We start from the raw sequence: 17,095 nt of genomic DNA on the forward strand, positions 1-17,095 counted from the left end.
ACGGGCTGACCTGCCATGTGTCTGTCCGGGAAATCTCAAAGAAATCCACAGAGGGCATCTACCCTGCCTAAGACTCCAGCCTCACGACCCCCTGGGCACTGACCTTCAAAAGACCACAGTTGCTCGATGGAGCAGCAACCGGTCCTAGTTTTCTCAGCCCAGAGCTGACCGGCCATCAGCTTGCTATTCCTGAAACAAATTCTGCAACGCAGGTAGGTTTCGGAGGAAAACACTGTGGACAGACTTATTTCGTCACTATCTAGTGGTAAACTAAGGCAATTGCCTTGACTACGTAGATATCAAAAGCCACTGGCTTCTGGAATAGCAGATTAACTACAGCCAAAGAAGATGGTGTCTGGGAGAATCCCAAAGCACCTGTTCCCTCACAGTCATGTACATTTGCCTCGAGCGAAAGTGTGAGGAGGCACATGCAGAGCAGCCCCATTATTACCAGGCATGTCCGTCATCGGACCCTTCACGGCGGAGACCCCGCCCAGGGTCCACGAGCAACAAGGCCCACTGCTCAGCGCCCTTTCAGACAGTGGCTTGAGAAGCCCTCACGAGAACCCGCCTGTGTGTTTGCATTCCACAAATGAGCAAACGGGCTCAGAGAAGCACAGACACGCGTGGACTCTCACACAGTGGTGTCTACGGCAGAGCCAGCACCTGGGATTCCCACGTGTGGACTGGCTCTTCTGGGCGCAGGGGCAGGCTAAAAGGGTGCTGGTGCAGACCTGGGGTGACATCACGATGGAGCCCCCGGGGAGGGGGCATTCAGAAAGTCACCGAGGTTGGACTAGGTACTGATGTCCTTTCTGCAGTGCTCCCTCACTGAGAAGTTAATGCAGAAGTGTTGCTCCTCCCTGGGATGGATTGGGACGACTGAGCCCCTGACACTGTGACTTGCTTAGATCTCAAGAGAAATCAGTAACGTTCCTAAATAAACCCCGAATCCACGGACTGAAGCCCAGTGGACTTAGTCCGCCTTCCTACGGTCTTCCTGCAGTTCTCACCCAGAGCTCCGCACTGCACCGGGAAAGGTATCTCCGCAGGTGGAGGGGAAAAAAGAACACCTCTTTTACAGGGTCTCTATCTCACTAAAGCTTTGCGTAGATATGTTGCATTATGAAGGCTCATTAGTATAGTTAAAAATGACATGAAAGTCATATTGTCCTTCTGCTTTTGTGGTTGTAAATGAAATCCTCTGAAAGGTTTTCTCAGCAAAATTAACATTTCATAAGATGCCCTTTACCAACCCAATGTGCCAGGAGCCCAACGCACGGCCTTGTCCACAGCACGCTGGATTGTCTAAGTATTTAACATAATTTCTAGATGCGTCTTTATTTTTCACTCTTTGCCAACAAAATAAATGGCAGAGGCTGTTGTGCCACGGTGCCACCAGCTGGGCAATGACGACCCTGAATGCGGTAGCTGGCGTTGCTGGACTCCGAATTAAAAAACAAAATTAAACTGCAGACAATAGACACATCCAGAAAGTTATGAGGCAGGAATCAAAGGCATCACACTCCATGGGCGTTCCTCCCAGATACGTTCATTAGATGCCGAAGCCCGGGGATGGCAAACGCGGAATTGAACACACGCCATCTGTCCTGTCATGTTCCAAATTACAAACTTAACCCTCAATGTCTACATCACCTGCTACTCAGGCTCCTTCTTCGGGGTGGGAAAGGGGGTGTCAGGGCTTAGCAGGACCCACGGATGTGCTCTGTAAGACACCTCGATAAGCCCAGCATTACAGCCTGTATATTTTCTCCTGAAAAAAAAATTCTGTTCTGTTTACTCTCAAAACAAACACCATACACACAGCGGCCGTGTGAGCTAAGAGGCTAAAACAGCCCACTAGCAAGACACACTCTTTTTTGTAATTTTTGCATCACTTAAAGTCCTTGGGCACTTTGAAGGCAAAGGCAAAGATTCGTAGCAATCTTTCAAATCTGTGCAACAAAAACTAGCGTGATTCTTCTCTACAAGTAAAGAAGGCTTTCTTTAAAAAAATATTAAAAAGTCTTCAAGACAGAAGGAAACAAGAGGATATAGCCCAAATCAGAAACATCTCCTGCTTAAATATTCAAATACAACATGTGCCATACAGTAACAAGAAGAAAAGTAGCATATACTTGGAAGTGCCCATGTTTTCTTACTTGTAGGTCTGAGAAGTTTTCGTGTGTAAAACACACTTAATGAATGCGACACGGCTCACTCAGGGTCGATTTGCGTTCACAAAATAATTTTATTGTGTGTAAGAAAGCGTACAGGCAGCAGCATTAAGAAAACACTCACAATGCATTACATCACAGAGACCGGATGCCGGAGATCATACTCAGCAGCTTTTTTTCCTGCTACCCTTTCCATCTGCACGTTAAGTAAATTGCTTCCCCACAAGAAAACTTTGTCCACATTTCAAAGAAATTCCCTTGAAATGCCCCACCTGGATTCGTAGCTCTCAAGGGTGATGGGGACACTTTTTACAGGCCTGGTGCTGACAGAGGAATGTGATTCCAAAGCACAGAGAAAGGATGCGCGTTTGTCAAAAGAGATGCTGATGGCTTTGGGGTGCTTCACACACCCAAAGGGGAGGGGGCCCCTGTTCTTTCCAACAGAAGCATCTTCCTGGAGGGCGACCAGGAGGCACTATTTGTCAGAACACCTTTAACAGTTAGACTTGTAAGAAAAGAGGAAAGAAAAAGCTCTACATTCAGATTAAAGCCCTACAAAAAGTAGCCTTGGCTTGGCTTGGCCTGGTGAGGTGCAGGATTCGACCTCCGTCCACGGGAGAGACTGCGGTGACATGAAGGCTAAAGAGACCTGTCTTCACGGCACACACCGAGCCAGGACAGCCATCATTTGGCTCGGAAAGGCCACCTGACACTTGGAGTAAGAAGATATGGAGAGGGCCTGTTATTTTACATAAATACAAGGTGGCACCTACTTTTTATTACCACCCAAGATGATACATTTCAAGTTGGGTTCTTCTTCAGCTGGCTTTTTAAAAAGATATTTACAGAACTGTAAATGACTCTCCCAGGAACGGCTTGGTCATTTAAAAAATTCTAAATCCAGTAGGAACTATGCTTTTTTAAAAGTCTCTCCGATTGTTTAGGGGAACAGAAACATTCACGGCATTTGTCAGCGCCCACCTCATCTTTGTTATGATGGAGAGTGTCAAGGGGTCTCACTTCCCAGCAGTTTTTGCCGTGTTTCTGGCAGTGACACATGAGCTTTCAGGGTCTCCGAGAATCTGTGTGTTTGTTTCACTGGCTCATAAAGTGCTAGTTAGTGGACACAAATGTGATTGTAAAGTCTCAGACAACTCATTCGTTTGTACTATTAAATAGGATAAATATAGATTTATTCTAATAAATTTAAAATATCCATATAATACAATAAATAAATAAAACCAATATCCACAAAGCATCTCTCAATTCTGGAAAAAACAATCCCACTCGCACGGTAAGGCTCGGCTTTCCTTAGAAATAATTTACGCAGGCATGCACCTACCTTTACAATCTGAACACTTTGCTCGGGCCAGTGTTAGCACCTGTTTGTACACAGCAAACTCAACCCTTCTCATTTCCTTCTCAGAAAGGATTAACTTCTAAGTGATGCTGATCATTGTTGATTCTTTGCCCTATTGTAAGTCCTAAGATGAAAGTCAGTTTCTAGAAATAATTTTGGAGCCCAAGACACGTCCCCTGGGAACATTCGCTTCACACGTGTGCCCTTTGGTTCACTCTGAAGAACACCGGAAACACACTGGAATGTATTTTGAAACACAGTTAGTTAGTTGTGTGTTGCAGGAAGAGCGGCAGAGGAGGGCTCACCTGACGTCTCTGAGTCTCACCACACCTTAGTGTCTTAAGAGCAAGCCCCAGAGAGACCTCCTCTGGCTTCGGGGATGAGTGTGGCTGGCAGGGTTCATCTCAGAGTTCAGGTTGGGTGCTGTCCATTTTGTGTGACGGGCTGGATCTTCCCCAGAGAGACATCAGTGTCGTAGTCTAAAATGACAGATAGGGCTGGGGACAGCCTCTCCCAGGGTTTGGCTCTTCCACCTGCCTCCTCCTTCTTCAGGTCCTCGGAGGAGTCCACGGAGTGTGGGATCAGATACACCAGGTTGCAGTCCTTGGAGATGGAGCCTCGTGGCTCGTGATGGCTGGAAATGACCGCGGCCCCGTTGTTATTGATGCTAACTGTCTCTATGGCATTATTCGTCGTAGGGCAAAGCCTGTGGCACCCTAAGAGAGTTGAAAATGCCTTCCGAAAGTCAGCATTAAAGGCATAAATGATGGGGTTCAAGGAGGAATTAGCCCACCCAAACCACACAAAGACGTCGAAGGTGATGGAATCGATGCAGAAGGGCTGGGTCTCCCCCGACCCGCAGAAGGGCACCATGCAGTTCAAGACAAAGAAAGGGAGCCAGCAGCACACAAACACCCCCATGATCACGGACAGCGTCTTCAGAACCTTGGTCTCTCTTTTGAAGGACATCTTGAAGGAGCTTTCCGGCTGAGAGCACTCCACGGGCTTCCCGTTCCCCGGGGTGGTCTGGCAGTTCTTGGCGTGGACGGCCGCCCTCTCCAAGGCCGAGATGCGCCGGATCTGTTTCTGGGCGATCCTGTAGATCCTGGTGTAGGTGACAATCATGATGGCCACGGGGATGTAAAAGCTTATCAGGGAGGATGAAATGGCATAGGTCCTGTTCAAGCTGGAGTCACAGTTGTCCGTGGTCTCGCCCAGGGAAGTGGCGTTGCCATCGGAGGGACTTGTGGGTTTCGCCTTGTGCCAGCTGAGCTGCACTGGGATGAAGGAGATGAGTATGGACAAAGTCCACGCCACACTGATCAGGATGAAGGCTGCCTTGGGGGTCATCTTCCTCTCATACCGGAAGGGGCTAGAGATGGCCCAGTACCTGTCCACGCTGATCACACAGAGGTTGAGGATGGATGCAGTGGAGCACATAATGTCAAAGGCCACCCAGATGTTACAGAAGGACCCAAAGGGCCAGAAGCCAGCAATCTCGGCCACCGCTTTCCAGGGCATGACTAAGACAGCCACCAAGAGATCCGACACGGCCAAGGAGATGACAAAGAAGTTGGTCACCTTGGACCGCAGGTGTCGGAACCTGATGACAGCCGCACAGACCAGCGTGTTCCCCAGGAGCGTGGACAGGATGAGCAGCGACAGGAAGCAGGCCGTGAGGATGCGGAAGGAGAAGTCCCTCTTCACCACCAGCCCGGCCCCGTCCATGGTGGAAGTGTTCAGAGTCCTCATGTTCCTGAGGGAGCGTGCCTGGGGGCTGTGACGTGCCTCAAGTTCCCTAGCAGAGGCCGGGGGGGCAGCCAGACCCCTGGGAGTCCTCAGTCACCCAGCAGCCCCTTGCACAGTCCCGCTTGCTCCCCTGGGGGGAGGACCTCACCGGAATTCCATCAGAGGGCTGCAACCATGGCGTGGCAGGAGCCTGCCCTCGGCAATCCAGGTCATCCCCGGGGAAAGTCCCTCTTGCTCTCTACATCTGTCTTCCGACTCCCTTGCTCCAGGTCACTGTCACTGAGACCAGCTGGCCCTTCAATTCCCGTGGAAAGCATTGGCTTTTTAGCATATTCTAAGCTATCAATCCAGAGACTGGAGGCCTCTGCCAAGCTAGTCAGTTGTCACATTTCAGGGCTGAGGCGCAGCTGAGAATACACGCCTGGCTCCTCCAAACCCCTGGCTCCGCAGCAGCTTCCCAAACGCCCTAAAAAGTAAAGATCGCCAAGACTTGAGCAGATCTCCTCTTACTCCTGTCAAGCCCCATCCAGCTGCGTCCAAGCCACCTACCTTGCCTTGGGGTGGTCTCTCTCAAAGCCCCCGGAGCTCCACAATGCCCAGGAGACGTGCCCGAGTCACGCCCAGCTTGCACACCCTGGGTTCGGCTCCCAACACGCAAAAATCTTCCAGAGGGTTTAGAAAAAGGATCCCGGGCCAGGCCCCAGAGAGCCGGCCTGCCCCACCGCCTCTAATGGCTAGGGATGATTCAAGGCGGAGGGGACCTGAGAAGGCTCCCCGTAGCTCCGCAGCGCCTTGGGAAAGGGCATCTGCAGGATTAGCCACCTGGGCTGCCTCTTTCCTTCGCTTCCCATCCCAGTGAGCCGAACACCCTGTGCCCTTGGGGCGGCTTCTGGCCCCATGGGCAGGGACCTGCACCTCCAGCCGCACTGCCCACCACCTCTCAGGAGCCTGTGGGAACTCGAAACAGACAGAGCCGAGCTGGCACCGAGGGAGCTTGGGCCGGCTGGTTCCCGCGGGGCACAGCCCACCCCGCCCCCGCGCCCCCTCCCCTGCCCTGGGGGCGGGCTCCATTTGACAGGCAGAGTTCCGGGCAACAGCCGCACCTGGTTTGCCTGGATGGCTGGTGCTGCGGGTGAAAGACGTGAGGGGTACTCAGGTGAGCACTCCCCGCCCTAGGTCACCCCTCCCCCAAGCCCAGGGACCCCAGACCCTCCGACAGCACGCAGCAGGGCCCGCGAGACAAATCCCAATGTTAGAAACGCAAGTAAGTCCGAGTGGCCTGAAACCGAAGCTCAGCCGACAACCAGCACCTCCTGGGGTTGACCCCGAGCCCTTCGCAAAGACCAATGCGAACAGGGACCCCGCTCACTTTCCCAGTTACACCAACCACAAGACCACCCCCACGCGTCAGACCTGCGTTGCCTCCGGGTGCCCCCAACTAGGGTAAGAAGTCCCCTTCGGCTCTTGTACTCACCGCACAATGTCAGGATTTAGCGCAGCGACGCGCCTGGCCCGTGCGCTCTGTGGCGCCCGAGAGTGCTCACTTCGCTCTCGGCCGGGTCCCTGGCGCGTCCTTGGTTGCGGTCAATGCCGGACTGCAGCCTGCGCCCAGTGCCGCGCCCCCCCCACTCCCCCACTCCCCCACCCCCCGAAGCCGGAGCGCCCCAACCCCAGCGCCACTCGCTCAGCGGGCCCGGCGCGCCCTCTGCTGGTGGCTGCGGCTTCCCGAACCCCCACTTTCCCCGGCAGATACGGACCTCACTGGCTTTGGCTCCGGCATCCACACCGGACCTGCGCTTGGACCCGCGCTTGGACCCGCTCTCCCAGGTCCACGCCTGCCAGAACCTGGGAAAGGGGACTCTTCCGCCTGAAATACCCTTAAATATTGACAAGGATGAGAAAATCCTTTCGCTGGCATTGAATTCATCAACCTAATATACTTTCCTAAACGCTCAGGATGTTCCAAGAGCAGAGGCAGCAGGGTGAGCAAGAAGCATGCTTTCCTCTCAAAGCGCAGAGAGCAGTGGCAGTTACTGAGCAGCCTCTGTGTCCCAGCACACGCCTTCTGTCATTTACCCCTCAAACACCCCCTTGCCATAGGCCGGCTCATCCCCACCTGGCTCATCTCCACCTGGCCCTAGCAGAAAACCAGGTTCGGAATGCGGGCTCAAAGCAACAGGGCTGATGAGGGGCTCCCGCCGACCCCCTCCTGCGTGTTCTTTTCACTTCCACGTGACTGCTTACCCAGAGCGCCAGGTCTAGCCCGGAACCAGCGAACTAAGTAACTGCCCACAGGGCTGAAACACAGGGAGGAGCAAGAGGGAGGCAGGTGGGGGACGGATGAGGTGGCCCCTCAGCCCCACCCCAGCTGCCCTGAGCAATGACTCACAGGTCGCCTTGCCTTCCTGGGGTGGGGCAGAGAAGCAAGGAGTTTTTCCACATCAAACTGCCTGGCTCTCGTCCCCACCCTACGCTGCTCCTGCCCTCTCTGCTCTCCGAGCTGGGTGTCCTCCTCTGTAAAAGGGGGACAGCATCACAGGACTGCTGTGGGCACTAAATGAGACCGCGTTTGCAGGGGGCTTGGCACAGAGAAGGGCCCAGTCAGCCCTGCATGGGCGTGGACCAGAGGGCTCATTAAAAGCCCAGGAGCTTTATCTCCATGAGAACTCTGCACCACATTGGAAGCTCCAGTTTTCTCCATAAAAACCCTGAGCCTAATAATAATTCTAGTGGATTACCCACTAGGAATGGCACCTTGGTGTGGAATGAGAGGGCTGCACAACTGATGCAGACCCTCCTGTGCCCCTGTCCCCAGCCCTGACCTCCCACCCTCAGCCTCACCGTCACCCACAGTGACACTGCAAGTCAGGAGCTGTGGTCACAGACAAGATTTTTGCCACGCACATCCCCAAAGATCCACATTCTTGTAGAGCCTTAAGCCATGCTTAACGTGACACTCCCAGACCTTTCTCCTGCAGGCAGCCACGCCCTGGGCTTCTTGCCTTTACTTTCTCTTCCTTTCACGTTTACTAACGACACAAACGAAAGGTGTCCTGTGGTCGAAGATGGTCCTGTGAGCCTGAGATTTCACTCCCCACATTCTGCCCACTGCCATCGCCTGCGGACTCACAGGGAAGGAAGGCAGGACGGGGCGAGTCCTCTCCTCCACCAGAAACGGTAGATGGCATTGGCCTGGAGGTGAGAGGACGCCCCTGGGGTTTTCCGCTGGGAAGAAACCCCGGAAGACACACTGTCCAGATGGAGGGAACAGGGGCTGGAGCCCAGGATGAGGCCAGGCTGAGGGGTAAAATGCCTGTCTAGTGACTGCAATGACAAGCGCCCCAGGGCCCGTAACCTTGGCAATGCCCACTGCTCTTTCAATTAAAAGAGGACCCTGGCCACAGCCAGAATGCCAGCCGCAGGCGGCCCCTCTATATAAAGCCCAGCAGCAACTGGTCAGGTCTCGGGTGCCATCACATTCAATGAAACAGCAGTTCAACAGCCAAAAAAAAATCTTTGATGTGAAATTTCAATATTAACCAAAACCCTGTTGGAAACAAAGGACATTCATAGCATACTTTTCCATCTCTGTTTTTCTCAAGCTCAGCAGCTGCTCCAAAGGAACCTCTTTTCCTTTGCTTGGAAATTCTCCTAAATTCTTTCCACACTAACCCTCACTGACCTGCGTCTTTTTCTCGAAACTCACCCACCTGACAGGTCGAGGTGACCAAGTCAACGCATGCCACTTTTGCAGTGCTTGAGAGGTAGTTCTTGCTCAGAGGCAAATTTCTGCCATTCGCACTGGCAGAACATCCAATCTCGTCTTTACTCATAACTCGGAAAGGCTCAGGAGCCCAGGAGGGAAGAGCCTGCAGACCCCTAAAAGGAGAGTTTTGCTTCCTGTCACCAGGAAGACAAGGAATTTGAACAATTTCTCGTGATTCTAAGACAGACACCCGAGATCCATTTCTAGCCGACTCTGGTCACTGATTTTTGAACATCGCTGCTGAGGGAACCGGGAAGAGTAAAAATGCCACTTAAATCTCAGGGCCTTTTCCACGTGGCACAGAATGAGTTTCAGAGGAACTTACAGTTTGGCTACAGGTTTGGGTATTTTTCCTGGGTTTTTTTTTTCTCTCTTGAAGCCAAGGTGAAACGAAGGCTTCGGTTTTGTTCTATAAAAACGTCCCCCAACCATAAAGAATGTGAATATAAATGCAAGCAGGTATTAGAATGAGATATTGCTGGGAATGGAAATCCAAACACAAAAGCACCTTTGTTTCCCAAATTAGCATGTCTTTTAAGCTCTGCGGTGATTTATGCACCGCAGGGAGAGGGAAGTTAAAAGGATGCTTTTCAACAAATTTTTACTTGCAGCTTGCAGAAGTAAATGAATACAGAAGGCACGCAGCCACGGGGATGGGCGGTGGTGGAGGAGCTGAATCTCACAATAAATAAAAACAACTGAACTGCCAAGTATAACAATGATCTATATTTGGGAGACCTTAACATTATCAACACTGACGATTTTACACCAAAAACAGCTGCTTAAAGCATCCATGAAAAGAGGTAAAGCTTGGTTAACCTTGACTGAGTAACTAGGCTGCTTGCTTTAGGCCATAAATTCAGCTTCTCTGAAACACCTAATCCCACGCTGTCTTTTCTCCTCCAACAGTCACCGTGCAATTCAAAAGTCGACACTATGAAAAACGCAACAGTCAGCGAATGTCACTTTGGGTGGCGGATCAGAGGACGGTGGTGCACATGACGTGTTTTCTGTTGTTGCGTCTGTTCGTGGTTCCCTTTTCCCTTGTCCTCTCTTTCTGCCTTCTACAGGCTTAGCTGAGTCATTTTCAAGATTCCATTTTGTCTCCACTGTAAAGCCTTACTTTCTGCCATTTTGTGTTTTGTTGTTTTCATGGTTGCTTCGAGGTTTACAACATGTATTTGGTAAGAATTATAGTATAGATACATATATTAATATCTTATACCACAGATATATGATATAGTATATACCAATATACAACACCAGAAAGTCTCACATCCTCATCTCACACTCCTTTTCCACAGCCCCTCGGCTGCGGGATACCACGTCACGGCCGGTTAGAAACCCAATAACAGTACCCTTCTGTGTCTGTCCTCTGCATCTTTATTTCTACTCCTACACATGACAAAAACCCCATAAAACATCGTCACAATGTCTCTTTACACCGTCAACTATCCTGCAGAGAGATTTAAACAATCCGAAGAAATGGTTAATGTTTACCATGAGTGGACACGTGTCCAGTGCCCCCATCCGAATCTCTCCGTCTTTGGAGACACATGGAACCAGTGTGTGGGCGGAGTCCGCTCGTTCAGAAGAGACGGGATGGAGACAAGTTACGAGTTTTGTAACTATTCATTGAGTGCCTATTACTAGTCAGGTGCTTTTCTAGGTGTTGGGACTATGTCACTGCACAAAAAAACACCCAGCCTCACCGAGTCTATGTCCCAGCGCCAAATGACAAACAGCTTTCACACGACACAACGCAGAATTGCCACGAGTTTCATTCAGTGTTGTTGGGGGAGAGAAAGGATGCTCTACTAGCAAAATCATCACCCAAGCTAACGTGAAAGATGGGCTAATTCACAAAAAGTTTTTATGCCGTGCAGCCACAGAATCTACTTAAGTCACCTTGGAGAGCCTTCCCTGGGCCTTTTGCAGAAACCATGAAGCCCAGGGGAGAGGCTTTGCAGAGAAATGCTAAAGCGGGTCTTGAGGCTGTAAATCAATGTTCTGTAGAGAAACAAAACTGCTTGTTTGTCTGTTGGGCGCAGGAGACAATATATGATTGGAGGACCCCTGAGAGTTTCCTTCAATTCACAGAAAGATTAATGAGCCAAGGCCTAGTCCCCAGTCTCCCTCTGCCATTGGTCAAGTTAATTCCTTCCTCATGACACAATCGCCGGCCAATCTAGCCCCTGTTGGAGAGGGTCGTTGAGAAGAAGTGACCACTGGTTGACCCATGAGATGGCTCTGGGCAATCTGCAGCTCCTTGCTACCCCAACCCCCCAGCCTTGGAATGTATGTTCTGCCCTCCCCCTCTCCTACAACAGGAGCTGGTTTCAAGGACACAGCCTTGACAGCACTGTGCCATTGACACCATCTGGACTGAACCTGGCCAGCGCCTCTATACAAACTTTGAAGATTCTGGTGGGAGGGGGTGAAGACCTATTCAACTTCCAAGATAAGCCTTATATGTAAGTTCCTTTCCTTTTTTTTTTTTTAAGATTTTATTTATTTTAGACAGAGGGGAAGGGAGGGAGATAGAGAGGGAGAGAAACAGCAATGTGTGGTTGTCTCTGTCACACACACCCCCAACACTGGAGACCTGGCCCATAACCCAGGCATGTGCCCTAGACTGGAAATCGAACCAGCAACCCTTTGGTTTGCAGGCCAACACTCAATCCACTGAGCCACACCAGCCAGAGTTCCCTTCTTTTTTAAAACTGTCACCTACCGATCTGGAGCGGTTTGCCTTTTTCTTCCTTTGGTCCCTCCCCCTCCGCATCCAAAGTCATACACTCCTGCCTGTTCTTCTGAGATTCTTGGAGACATCTGTCCCTTTTTCTTTAGTCTCACAAACTACTGTTCTAATCCAGGCTTCAACATCTCTCATTCAGTTCATGCTACCAGCCTCCCAATCATCATCCCAGCACACGCTGGGGATACGAATTCAGTCACGGTTATGTGTCCCTAATCTTCAGAAACACCTTGTAAAGGGGGATTAGTAGGGACAAGCAGCACTTTTAATTACTCCCTCTGTGTCCCTACCTGAGGCTACTAGGAATTGTAGCAAATACTATACGCCACTTGTCCCTTTCTTTAAATCGATTACATATGTGTGTGTGTGTGTGTACATATATAAATAGTTTATTAGGTCTTAGATTTCTTTAGACATCACTCTATTGAATTCAGTTCTAGCAAAAGGAGTTCTAACTGCATCCTGGCAAAGGAACCCCTCCTAATTACAGGCAAAGAAACAAAAGAAGAAGCTGGTACAGCTGTAATTGAAAATGAAATCCAAACAGTACAGCCTTTGGGGGGAAAAAGTTTAGATGAAGTAGGAGGCAGGAAACATGCACAAAAATAAACTCAGTTCTCTGTTTAGAAACCATGTAAGGGACCTCAGCGTCTATATAAGTCTCTTTAAAGATGCCTGGGCTCCGGGTCTTCCCAGGGGAAGGTACTTCTAACCCCTGAAAACCTTTCAGAGTGATTGGCCCTCACAGGGAATGCTGTTCCTATTGACATCTATCATTCCCGGAAGATTTCTAAAGCTGCCGTTTTTCGCTGCGTCTCTGAAAGAGGAGACTCAGAATGCTCACTTTGTCTCTTCCCTCTCTGTTACACAGGTAAATCCGTGAGTAAATCTGGTAGACTTCTCATCTCCAAACAATGATGGCTCCTTCTTGTGGTCTGTCCCTGGCTGTAGTGGCTGCTTCTACTCCGTTCACTGCCTGTCACGGCACTCGACGTGCCTGACCACACGGCATGGACACAAGGCCACCCTGGCCCCTGCTCAGACTGCCTCTCAGGCATCTGAAGTTTGAGTGACACACAGAGGGACAAATAGGAGACTGGAATTTCTCTGCAATAAATGTTTTTGGGGCATCTGGATATTCACATGCAAAAGAATAAAGCTGGACTCTTACCTAATAACATATATAAAAATTAATTCAGACTTCCATTCAAGATGGAGGCGTAAGTGAACACACTTCACCTGCTTGCACAACTACAGAAAAAATTACATCTAAACTACAAAACAAATATCACCTAGAACTGTCAGGAAACTGAGCCTTATGGAAGTCCAACAACCAAGGATTTAAAGAAACCACATTCATACAGATGGGAAGGAGGGGCAGAGACACGGTGAGAGGTGGAAAGGCATGGAGAGGCGGGCAGCTGCAGGAATGGTGCAGAGAGGCGGCAGAACGAGGCAGCAGAGCAGGCAGTCCCACATTCACGTGGGGTGGATAAAAGTTGGGAGGGATACCTCAGGAGGGATCCCAGCCACAAACCAGACCACCCAGACAACCAGGCTTCCAGTGCCAGAAAGATAAATCCCTATAGCTTCTGGCTGTAAAAACCAGTGGGGTTGGGGCAGTGGAAGAAATTGCCAGATTATCAGGAGACTCCTTTTAAAGGGACCACATAGACTTGGCACTCATGCAGACCCACCCCCTCTGGGTTTCAGCACCAGGGCAACCGCTGGAAGGGCACAAGTGGCATATGGGCTGGAAAAGGGGCAAGTGCTGGGAGACAGCTTCCTCCCGGGAAAACCTCCAGAAGCCAGGCAGCAGCACTGTCCTCTCTCTGAGCCCTCCCCCCACACAGATCCACAGAGCAGTGAAACGGGTTGCCCCACCCTAGAGATCACCTGAGGCCAAGCCCCACACAATTTATAGGTCAGCTCTTCTACAAAAGGCCATGCTACTAAAACGGGGAGCCAAAGCAGCTCTACCTAGTACACAGAAACAAACACAGGGAGGCTGCCAGATTGAGGAGACAAAGAAATATGGCCCGAATGAAAGGATAGAACAGAACTCCAGAAAAAGAATTAAACAAAACGGAAATAACTAGCCTGTCAGATGCAGAGTTCAAAACACTGGTTGTCAGGATGCTCATAGAACTCACTGAATATAGCAACAGCATAAAAAAGACCCAGGCAGAAATAAAGATTACATGAAGTGAAATAAAGAAAAATCTACAGGGAACCAACAGTGGAAGGGATGAAACTGAGTATCAAATCAATGATTTGGAACATAAGGAAGAGGAAAGCATTCAATTAGAACAGCAAGAAGAAAAAAGAATTTAAAAAATGAGGACAGTATAGGGTGCCTCTGGGACATCTCCAAATGTACCAATATCCTAATCATAGGGATGCCAGAAGGAGAAGAGGAAGAGCAAGAAATTGAAAATGTATTTGAAAAAATAATGGAAGAAAACTTCCTTAATTTGATGATGGAAATAGACATACAAGTCCAGGAAGAACAGAGAGTCCCAAACAAGTTGGCACCCAAGAGGACCACACTAAGACACATCATAATTAAAATGCTAAAGGTTAAAGATAAAGAAAGTATCTTAAAAGCAGCAAGAGAAAAGCAGAGAGTTACCTACAAAGGAGTTCCCATAGACTGTCAGCTGATTCCTCAAAAGAAACTTTGCAGGCAACAAGGGACTGGCAAGAAGTATTCAAGTGATGAAAAGCAAGGACCTACAACCTAGATTACTCTATCCAGCAAAGCTATCATCTAGAATCAAAGGGCAGATAAAGTGCTTCCCAGACAAGGTAAAGGAGTTCATCATCACCAAGCCATTATTATATGAAATGTTAAAGGGAGTTACTTATGAAAAAAAAGAACAATATTATGAACATTAAAATGGCAACAAATTCACATCTATCAACAACTGAATCTAAAAACACAAACCAAGCAAACAACCAGAACAGGAACAGAATCATAGGTAGGGAGATCACCCAGAGGGTTATCGGCTGGGAGGGGGAGGAGGGAGAATGGGGGGGAAAGGTGCAGGGATTAAGAAGGGCAAATTGGTAGGTACAGAATAGACAGGGGGGGCTAAAAGTAGTATAGGAAATGTGAAGCCAAAGAACTTATATGCATGATCCATGGACATGAACTAAGGGGGGAAATTGCTGGAGGGAATGGGGGTGCCAGGTGGAGGGGGGGAGGAGGGAGAAATTGGGACAATTGTAAGAGCAGAATCAATAAAGTATATTTTAAAAAATTAATTCAAAATGGATCAAGACCTAAAACGATAAAACCCTTAGAAGAAATCATAGGGGGCAAGCAGCAATATTTCTCGGGTACGACACCAAAAGCCCAGGCAACAAGATAAGAAGCAGATAAATGGAGGCTCACTTAACACACGGAGGCTCAGAGAGGGGAAGTGGTCTGTCCCAAGCCACATGATGAATGAGACGGTAGAACGGGAGTCTTGCAAGGCCTGACTCCAAAGCCGCATCTCCTACGTGGGGTAGAGGACAGCTGATGTTCTATGTATTGGAAATGATTATTACCTCAAGCACAAAGAGTCCAGGGTAGCTGTTCCCATCGCATTCACTGACGTGGGTAGGACTCTGTCATTACAGATTTCTTTAATGACTTAAAGGCATGAAAAACAAATTCATAAATTGAAACAAAGCAGTCTGTATACCAACAGATGTCATCTTTTAAAAGCCAGATTTAGCAGGTTAATTAGAGAACATGCAACACAGTGGCAGAGCCAGAGATCGCTGAAGCCCACTTGAGTTAAATCATCGTAAAACACAGCCCACGCCGATGAGCTGGGGTTTCTGAGTCAAAGCCAGTACAAAAATGGTGGTTTGTATTTGCTGCAACACAGTAACGGTCGTGGTCACACTCCTATGGCTAAAATGAAACACACTAAAAGAATCATAGTTACTAAAGCAAAAAGGGGGAACGAAACTGATGTTTTTAGCGCCCTCTATGGGCCGACTCTGGGAAGAACATCAGGAGCCTTATGTTAACTCTGAAGAAACGGAAGCCCAGCGCCACCTGTGATTTGTCCAAGCTCACACGCTAATAAGGGGCAGATAGGATTAAGCCAACCACCTTGGAGCTGAAATCTGGTTCAACCCCACCTAAACCACATGGGTGCTACCAAACGGGGTGAAGGTGGCCAGTCCAAGTCAGGGTATTCTCAGCAGAACAGGATGATGGGTCCTGAAAGGCCATGAAGAAATGTCCACATTCCATCAGTCAGGGTCTCAATCAGAAAAACAGAAATTAGTTGAACAGGGAGGATGGGATCTAAGGGATTGTAAAACAGTGTTAGAACAAAGCTCCTTCCCTACCTTTGTTGAGGTCTCTGCTCCAGTGCCACCTCCCCAGGAAAGCCTTCCTTGAGCACCCCTTCTAAACTACCGCCCAGCGCCCCATGCCTGCCTTGCTCTTACCAAGCTCCCTTCACTCCACTTTTCATTCCCTACATTCCCATATTTATTGGTTTATGGCCATCTCCCCCGTGGGAGAGAGGGACTCAGTGCCTCTTACCAAGCCGGTGGGCGCTGCCCAGGCAGATGCTCAGTAAATGGATGTTGGAATGGAAGGAAAGGATGAGACCCAAAGAGGACGCAGGTATCGCGTTCTTCTCAGAAGAATTAAAGAAACCAGAGCAAATAGAAATGTGAAGTATTATTTCTCCCTCATTTCTGCCCTCTTATGTTAAGATTAATTGGACTAATGAACCAGTTCCCTAAACCCGCGATGTTGTGACTCGGCTTTCTCAGGAGAACCGGGGTGGTATTTAGCCTCCAGGACCTAGTGAAGCCAGAATTGGCTCCCACGTGACACTGAGTGTCGCTTTATTTTTAAACAAAGAGCCGATTCATGTGGTTTACACATGCTCTGTAATGGAGACACAGGGTGTTTTCACTCCCAAACGAGAATGCTTCCAGGATCACGGGCTGCATACCTGAGGAACGATGTCTAAGGCCTGTCTACCTGCTGACCATTGTCCAGCCCCACTAAAGGGCAGATGGCAGGTCAACCCTGCCGTTGAGACCAGGCCCTAACACTGCAACCAGACCCTAATTGTTTTTCTAGCTTTAAGTGTCTTTCGGGACGTAACAGCAGCCCTCCTCACAGTGCACCAGAGGCCACCAGACCAAGCCGGATCAGCCTGGTCCCAGAGGCTTGAGCAGGCACACCAATCAACTTAAATAACCCTAAGTTGACCTCCAAAACACAGCGGAACAAAGATTTAGGGAACTCCGGTAGCAGAGAT

The 17,095-nt window shown here is 49.4% G+C and overlaps 1 protein-coding gene across 4 annotated transcripts; it reads right to left on the minus strand.

Moving 5' to 3' along the window:
• Window positions 1-2,134: 2,134 nt before the first annotated feature.
• DRD1 (dopamine receptor D1) lies at window positions 2,135-16,434 on the minus strand. Of its 4 annotated transcripts, none has more exons than XM_053927229.1 (2): window positions 16,363-16,434; window positions 2,135-5,752 (listed from the first exon to the last, which is right to left on the minus strand). In XM_053927229.1, exon 2 carries the CDS (start codon window positions 5,287-5,289, stop codon window positions 3,949-3,951), a length of 1,341 nt encoding a protein of 446 aa, XP_053783204.1. In that variant the 5' UTR covers window positions 5,290-5,752; window positions 16,363-16,434; the 3' UTR covers window positions 2,135-3,948. The 4 variants fall into 4 exon arrangements, with proteins under 4 accessions (XP_053783204.1, XP_053783202.1, XP_053783203.1 ...); XM_053927227.1 differs by lacking the exon at window positions 16,363-16,434 and adding an exon at window positions 7,044-7,546; XM_053927228.1 differs by lacking the exon at window positions 16,363-16,434 and adding an exon at window positions 6,761-6,887.
• Between the last annotated feature and the right edge of the window lie 661 nt (window positions 16,435-17,095).

Source organism: Desmodus rotundus, chromosome 6, assembly GCF_022682495.2.
Source record: "Desmodus rotundus isolate HL8 chromosome 6, HLdesRot8A.1, whole genome shotgun sequence".
Taxonomy (NCBI): domain Eukaryota; kingdom Metazoa; phylum Chordata; class Mammalia; order Chiroptera; family Phyllostomidae; genus Desmodus; species Desmodus rotundus.

Coding starts and splice junctions, on each gene's coding strand:
- DRD1 (XM_053927229.1), bottom strand. CDS start 5,289: ATGAGGACTCTGAACACTTCCACCATGGACGGGGCCGGGCTGGTGGTG.